Here is a 7872-nt window from a genome sequence, read left to right on the forward strand (position 1 = left end):
CAGATTTTGCGAAGTTCTGAAGACTCCTTGGACTTGGAGGCTGGTTTCTTTACTATTCTGAGGTAAGTAGAGTGGCTTCTGGGAGTGTCCAGCAGTTGTCTCTGGTGGGGACAGTGTTGACCACTGCATCGGGGTAGTTGCAGGGAGTGTCTGGGATGGAACAGGGTTCTCCTAGCCATTCCAGACCTGGGGCAGGACTGTGAGACTACCAGCAGGGCGGGTAGCCTGGGTGGCTTCTTCTGATTGCAGATACGTGACATCTAGGAAAGGTTTCAGGCATGGGGGCATCCAACCAAAGTGGGCAGTGAGCTCACCTTCTCTTCCTTGGCAGGATGGACCTGGCTTCTACACCACCAGGTGTCTCGCACCCATGATGTCTGAAGTCATACGAATCCTCCAGGTGAGTCCTTTACCCTGTTCTCCACACTGAAGGTGTCAGGATGAGGAGCTGTGTTCTCTCCCTCCCAAGAAGGCCCTGAGCGCCCCTCCTGCTAGGAGTGAAAGTCGGGGGGCTGAGGCCTCCCTCAGTGGGCCCTCACCCCTCCAGACCTCCTGATATGCTTTACCTGCCTTCTCTGCGGCCCCTCTTGCTTGGGACCTTCTAGAACAGAGCCCACCTATGTGACTGGTGCTGCATCTGCTTCTACCTAACCAGACACAGGGCCCTCCTGTGACCAGCCATCCAGGTCATTCCTGGTGGGAAAGGAAGGGGGTGCTCTTCCCTGGGGTCCTGATGCCCTGAGCTCTGCACCTTGGCGGTCCTAGTGTCCTGCCAGCCCCAGCATCTCCTCACTGTTGAGATTCAGAGGAAGGAAATAATTTGTTCATCTTGAAACCTGAAAGTCTTGTGGAGAAGTTTTGAACTTCCCATTTTTGCCTCCCTGAAACTGGGCAGGTCGTGGGCCTAGCCTGGGGCTAACGCTGGTACAGGCAATGTCTGGAGTCTGGTATGAGGACCCTTCTGTGGGGGAGATCTGATATGGCCTTCCCCTGAGGCCTCTGCTTCACTTCCTGTTCAGGAAGGAGTTGACCCTAAGAAGCTGGATTCCCTGACCACAGGCTTCGGCTTTCCTGTGGGTGCTGCCACGCTAGCAGATGAAGTAGGTGTGGATGTGGCACAACACGTGGCTGAAGACTTAGGAAAAGCATTTGGGGAGCGGTTTGGAGGTGGAAACGTAGAACTGCTGAAACAGATGGTGGTCAAAGGCTTCCTGGGTAAGTAGCCTCCAGGAAACAGGACCAAGCAGCATTCAGTATTCGTTACAGCACTGAGCCACTTCCTGAGGCTAGTATTAGGGAAGACCCATGAAGGAAGGGTTCCTGAATCCACAGCCCTAGTCATAGGGAGGTTCAAGGATTTCAGCCAGACAGAGTGGCACATGCCTGTGATCCCAGCATTCGAGAGCCAAGGTTTTCACATTTGAATCAAGAACCTCCTCTTAAGCGAGGCCTCTAGATTATGGCCAGAGGCAGAACTCTAGGCTTCTGGGATCTGCAACCACAAGGCTCAAATGATGTCAGATGGACAGGCACCTGAAGCTTCAAGAGCCAGTTCTGCATCCTGGCTTTATTATAATGTCTGGGCACTTGTGGTGAGAAAGGAAAGCAGAGAGTTAGCTTTTTCTCACAGCAAAACTACTGTCAGGCCTGGACCTCTCCTCTTAGAGCCTGGTGTTGTCTTTCCTGACACTAAATCCACCACGGCATGACTTTCCCCCTGAGACATACAGCTTCCTCCTCCTCTGCGAGCTCTGTGATGAGCTCAGGACAGCACAGACCAGGGCCTCGGAGCGGCCAGCAGACAGGAGTCCTCGGCCAGGGCTGAGAACAAGGAATAATGCCTGCTCTTGTTGTTTCCCCTAGGTCGCAAGTCTGGGAAGGGCTTTTACATCTATCAGGAGGGCTCAAAGAACAAGAGTTTGAATTCTGACATGGACAGTATTTTCGCAAGTCTGAAATTGCCTGCTAAGCCTGAAGTGTAAGTCAATTTGAACAGCTCAAACTCCTCCAATCCTCTTCCAGAAGCGGGTACAGGGTTGTGTGGGTCTAAAGCCTTAGTGTGAGCCCTCAGTCTTGCCGGCATCACAGTAAGTGGGTGGTGCCCAGTGCAGGCCTGCTTGTGAACCCCCAGAGAATGGCTAGAAGGACCGCTTCCCAGCCCTTCACCTCCCAGCTCTTTATTGTCATTGTGAGCTCTTGACCATTGTTAAGAAACACTGGCAATCTTCTCAGTGTCAGGTCCTTTTGTGGGTGTCTGCTCTCATGTCCCTTAGGGGGAGTAACATCCCTTTGTCTAAGGGGGCCTCCCGGCTGCATCTTCTCTACAGCTTTGGTCTAGACTGGCTGCAGGCCTCCCCATCACCCTTCTGCACCCTCGGCCCTGCATGCCTCTTCTCTTCTCCCTCTAAATTCCCCTTCCTGTCCTGTTGGCAGCTCCTCTGATGAAGATATCCAGTACCGAGTGGTGACAAGATTTGTGAATGAGGCAGTCTTGTGCCTGCAGGAAGGGATTTTGGCCACACCTGCAGAGGGTGACATTGGAGCCGTCTTTGGGCTGGGCTTCCCGCCTTGTCTCGGAGGTTGGTCTGCAGGTGAAGTTGGCTTGCTTTATGTTGGCGCTCCTGTTGTTGTCTCCCTCAGCCATGTCCTGTGTCTCTGTGCAGGGCCCTTCCGCTTTGTGGATCTGCATGGTGCTCAGAAAGTGGTGGACCGGCTCCGGAAGTATGAAGCTGTCTACGGCAAGCAGTTCACCCCGTGCCAGCTGCTCCTTGACCATGCTAGCAGCTCTAGCAAGTTCTACCAGTGACGGCCCCCCTCCCACACACGTGCCCCATCCACGCACTAACTGCTGCAGTGCTGCTTTTCCCACGGTGCTGTCTGCAAGAAACAGAGGAAGACCAGCTCCAGCCTGGGCTTGCTCCTTGACTAAGTGCCTTCTGCTCAGGCCACCTCTCCCTCTTGGGGAAGCGTGACTGAATTAGTGTCCATTGCATATTGGAAGACGGAACCCCCTGTGCTCCTTTTATAAACCTCAAGGCCCAAGGCAGCAGCTAAGCCCACTAGAACCATCTTTGCTTCCTCTTGCCCCCAGGAGGCCAGCGGTGGCAGAGATGGCAAGGGCATTTCTGCACCCAGCCAAACAGGATAATAATAAAAACCACACTATCAGCCTGCCTGCTTCTCCCTTCTCGTTTAAGCTTCTCCTTCAAGAATAAAACACTATGCCTTTGGGGTGGGAAAGTGTTAGGAAAGTTCTAGACAGCAACTAAAGAGAGTGATTGGGATGCCAGAAAGGGAGCTGCTGTGTGCCCATGTCAGAGCTGCACCTGCATGTGCTGGGCAGGTGGCAAGTCAGCCAACATGCTTCTCCCTAAGGATGGCCCTCACTATACCCCAGTACTCAGTTCTCTTCATGGCCACATGAAATGCCTGCGCATGTCAGCTTCTCAGTGTGCTTGTGAGAATGTTGAGGTTAAACAGAAGAGGTAACATTTCTCTGAAACTCCAAAATCCTGCACCTCTTGGTTGCCCCAGAGTGTTGGAGATGTCTACAAGAGGGTGGAGAGGTGGGAGGAGCAGCTCTGCCCACGTGCAGAGCTCACACTGTCCTGCCAGAAGCAGTGCCTAGTCCAGCAAAACTGCTGGACTCCTAAGTGGGTTCAGTCACAAGTGTATGTGCAATCCTAGTGTAAGTGCCATCACACCACATGGTAACCTCAGCCGTTCCTGGTGCCTGGGCCTCTGCTCTCCTGTAGGTGCTTCAGGTATTTCCCTGGTCCCAGCTTGATGTTGGGACTGGTCAGGAGGAGCCAGATCTTAAAACCAAGTCATCTCTGAATTGGAATTTTCAGATGACTGAGAAAGACACCAAGGCCCTGACCTTGTGTGGGGCCTGGAGCACCTCAAGGCAGGCATTCTTCAATGCAGGGTGCAAACTGGTGGCTTTGAGGTTTGACTTCCAGGTGGGCGTGACTTGTCATGTTAGTGGGAGGTAAAGGGTTACTGGAGGGGAGGGGCTAGCGAGCGGCTGCCCTCTGGGACACATGCATGGGCCATGAGCACACACCATTCCTGAATCCTCTCCTGCCTGGAGCATACACACTGTGGTCCTCATGGCCCTCCAAAAGAATGCAACTGACACCTGGACGGTCACTCACTATTCTTCAGTGGTCTAGCATTTATTTCCCTAGTCCTTGGAGGAGAAAACCAAATGTCACAGCATCAGTGTCTGTTCTACTATACTCCTTCCCTCAGAGCTGAGACAGTCTGACGGGCCCAGGCACCAACATGCTTTAGTGAAATAAATAGCTAAGTAGACCAAGTAAGGCCAACAAAAGGCTGAAGCTGGTGGGCCTGAGACATGATGGTATTCTGTGTCTCACGCAGGTCACCATGCTTCAGACTGAAGTGTGTGAACAAATGCACAACTGCACCAAGGAGGAAGGGCAGGTTTTCCCAAGCCACCCCCCTCCCTTAGCTGTACCCATCCTCTTGTTCCAGTGACAGAAACCAAAAAGTCCACCCCATGTCCATCAGCAAGTACCAAATGGTTGCAGCAGGCGACTGGCGGAGTGGTGGATGATCCACCACTGCTTGCTCCCAAATGAAGGAGCAGCTGACTTCAAGCTCCCTGGTCTTCCCCAGTCTGTACCTCACCGGATAGGTCTGGTGACCAGGGGTGGTGAGGCTGGAGCAGAAAATAGAGAGCACCTGCCTCCCTAATAATGTAGGTCTACAGCAGAGCTGAGCCTCCTCTGACCACCCTCAATCTGGAGCCTAGAGGCACACGCACGCACGCACACACACGTGCACACGCGCTTATGGTCAATTCCAATGCTCAGGGCCAGGCAGCTAATCATGGGGGAACAAGTGGAAAGGTACTTCACCAACACAGAAACTGCACCCCTGTCCCCAGCAGAGCTGCAGGCTAAAAGCCTACAGAGCAAGAAAGAGAGGACACTTAGGGAATTTGTGCATACATTACAGGCCATCTTCTCATGTCTAACCTGAACTTACAGGGCTGAAAAGTATACCATGTCCCTGAAGGACTGCATCAGGACACGGGGTGGTATTCTGCCACCCCAAAGGCTACCTTTTGATCCACACTTCACCACCACTCTATCACCAAGCCAGGTGCACAGCGATGCCCTTCCCCAGCTATTCACAACAGCAAGCCAACTCTGCAAGGCCCACCCCTGAGAAGAACATTCCCCCATGTCTTAGGCCTCAGCTTAGTATCTGTGCAGGCAGGACTTGCTTCTCTTCTGGGAGTGTTGGCTCTGGGGCCTAAGCCAGCAGTGCCGCTGTGCCAGTAGGGTAGAAGTTACTGAGGGGCTCAGATTTTGGGCCGCCAGCCTTTGATGAACTGCATGATCTTCTTGACCTGCAGCTTAGTGAGGCGGAAGTCATCGGCCAGGATGTCCTCGCTGAGCTGCACAAAGATGCTCCCATCGATCCGCTCCCGGGCAAAGAAGCTCACCACATCCTCTGAGAGCCCGATGAAGCGCAGACTTCGAGAGACTTCTTCCAGGGAAAGTGCGGACAGGTCGGCGGGGGGCTGCCAGGAGCCATCCCTGCCTCCAGAGCCTGCTCCTTCCCGAGGACTGGCAGGAGGCCCTTGGGTGAGAAAGACTCGCGCCCCTCCTGCCTCAGACCCCTGCAGAGTGACTGGTGACAGAGGAGTAGGAGCTTGCCTCAAGGTCAAACCTTCAGGCTCAAAGACCTTAGGGGGACCAAGTGGTGAAAGACGGGGTCCAGGCACCCCTACAGCTCTGGGCTCCTGACAGCAAAGCAGCTCTGGCTCAGAGCTGGCCTGTCCCAGCTCAAAGGGGTCCAAGGGCTCCAGCGCTGGTTCCTGCCACTCAGAGGAAGATGGGGATGAGGGTGGAGCAGCTGAGTAGCCCTGGCCCTGCGAGGCCGGAACCGGGGAATGTGCAGGGCTGGAGGTAGCCAGGGCGGCAGAAGTGGATGTGGGCCCCGAAGGGACTGCTGGGGGACCCGAGGGGTATGTGGACCCAGAGAAAGGATTGAGAGCGCCAAAGGGAACAAAGCGTTTCTGGGAGTGGGAGGGCTTGAACAGGGGTGGGCAGCCATGGTAGGTCTTGACTGCAGTGTCAGCCCCCAAGAAGGAGGCCCCCCGAGAGCTCAGAGGCTCTGTGAGGGCACGGGAGGCCTGGCTGGGCTGCGTGGTGGTGGAGGGCAGAGGTCCTGCAGGCGGCGGGCGGCTAGAGGCATCTGCGGCCTTGCAGTCTCCCCAGGTGCAGGGGTAACAGTAGAGGGAGTAGGCATCAGGTGAGGGGGAGCCGCTGCCACTGCGGGAGCCCGCCCTGTGAGTGCAGACAGAAGGGGTAAGGCCAAGCCAGGGAAGAGAGGCTCCCACTCACAGAGCAGTACCCCCAAGGCAAACGCTGGCCAGACCAGAGGCCTGGGACCCTCCCTGATGGCCCTATTCTTTCCTCCCCCACCCCCAGCCCAGGTCAGGAAAGACAAGGAGGGAAATGAACTATGTTACATTAACTACAGACCAGAGAGGAGGAGCATGCTCTCCAGTAGCCAAGTCCCAGTAAGGAGGGAAGCAGACAGACTCCCACCCCACCATCCACCATGCTGAAGGGAGGGAGCCAGGGGAGGCAGGAAGGGTTAGTGCAGGCTGGGGCTCTCTGGGACCCACCCAGGCGGGAAGCCCTCCTCTTCTTAGCTCCCCAGTGCATCTGAGGCCAGTCCAGGTCTCAGGGAGGGACTCACCCATCTTGGAGGCCGGAAGAGTAGTAGGAGAGGCTGGAGCTGGGTGAGTGGACGGGCTGTAGCTTCGGGAAGCGGGGCGGCACTGGGGGACTGCCAGAGAGCCTGGCCCCACCACTGCCACCCCGGGGAGGCACAGGGGGGGCGTTGAGCAGGCGGCACTCCTCCTTCACCTGCAGGGAGAGAGCTATGACTCCACCATCCCAGGCGTGTCTGCGACCCACTGTCCACGCTGTCATGAGCCTGCGCTGCCTGCCACAACTGCAAACCCACTGCTCTGCCCACAACACACACTATCTCCTCGGCCCCTGGACACCGATCACGAACTAAGTGAATCAAAAACCATCTGGAAAGCTGATATCCTCTCAAGGAAAAGGAGAAACACCTGTGACAGGACAAGGTCAAGCGAAGAATCTGCCATCATTGGTCAAGTACCCAAGAGTGGGTTTCCTTGGGCGCTGACAGGGCAAACAACCTGCCGACAAATACCTTAGGCAACCGTGGAGGAGCATTCCTCAGTGCAGGACTTTTCTGGGCCTTTCACACGTGGGCATGGCCCCGATTCTAAAGCAGGAGAGAGAGTGCTGGAAATGCCACTCCACGTGTTCAAAGCCAGGTTCACTGGACATTCCGCAGGGCTCTGTAAACTTACCCCAAGTTCCTCAAGGCTGGAGACCTCTTAGCATCTCTTTCCCCAGAGCACCCCCATACCACGCAGGATCTCTGCCATGTTTCTACCCTTTCTCTTCCTGGCTACCCTAACTCTTCTGCTACTGCGGGCTGCGGCTTTTCGAGCCCCCTAAAAGCTAAGCCGCTCCCCTGCAGATAGAGCCCCGTGCTGGGCCCCTGGGCGTGCCCACTTACCGCCTCGGATTTGGGGGGCACAGGCGGCGGTGGCGCTTCAGAGTCGCGACGTGGTGGCCCGGCGCTCCCGAAGGAGATGAGATCGGGCCCAGGCGGCAGCCGGCCGCGGCCCTCGGAGAGGCTCTCGGGGGCCTGGTGCGCCCACAGCTCCTCGTAGGGGATCTCAGCGGGCGGCCCGGGGGGCTCAGGCGCCCCGGCCCAGTCTGGGCTCACGTACTCCTGGTCGCTGTCGCTGGCGGGCGCGGGCAGCACTAGCCCGAGCGGGCC

General features: G+C 56.1%; 2 protein-coding genes across 2 annotated transcripts in view; one reads left to right on the forward strand and one right to left on the reverse strand.

Annotated features, from left to right (window-relative positions):
- Positions 1–3173, forward strand: part of Hadha (hydroxyacyl-CoA dehydrogenase/3-ketoacyl-CoA thiolase/enoyl-CoA hydratase (trifunctional protein), alpha subunit) — a 41435-nt gene extending 38262 nt beyond the window's left edge. The window contains exons 16-20 of the mRNA XM_013013538.1: positions 332–400; positions 1020–1215; positions 1864–1978; positions 2434–2579; positions 2664–3173. Of these exons, the coding sequence (XP_012868992.1) occupies positions 332–400; positions 1020–1215; positions 1864–1978; positions 2434–2579; positions 2664–2806 (669 nt within the window). The 3' untranslated portion in view covers positions 2807–3173. The remainder of the gene's footprint in view (positions 1–331; positions 401–1019; positions 1216–1863; positions 1979–2433; positions 2580–2663) is intronic.
- Positions 3174–4157: 984 nt separating this feature from the next.
- The window catches only part of Gareml (GRB2 associated, regulator of MAPK1-like), a 14488-nt gene continuing 10773 nt past the window's right edge, over positions 4158–7872 (reverse strand). Inside the window, exons 5-7 of the mRNA XM_013013539.1 lie at positions 7606–7856; positions 6745–6914; positions 4158–6326 (exon numbers count right to left, since the gene is read on the reverse strand). Of these exons, the coding sequence (XP_012868993.1) occupies positions 5336–6326; positions 6745–6914; positions 7606–7856 (1412 nt within the window). The 3' untranslated portion in view covers positions 4158–5335. The remainder of the gene's footprint in view (positions 6327–6744; positions 6915–7605; positions 7857–7872) is intronic.

The sequence above is a fragment of the Dipodomys ordii genome, unplaced genomic scaffold (genome assembly GCF_000151885.1).
Source record: "Dipodomys ordii isolate 6190 unplaced genomic scaffold, Dord_2.0 Scaffold20, whole genome shotgun sequence".
NCBI classification, from domain to species: Eukaryota; Metazoa; Chordata; class Mammalia; order Rodentia; family Heteromyidae; genus Dipodomys; species Dipodomys ordii.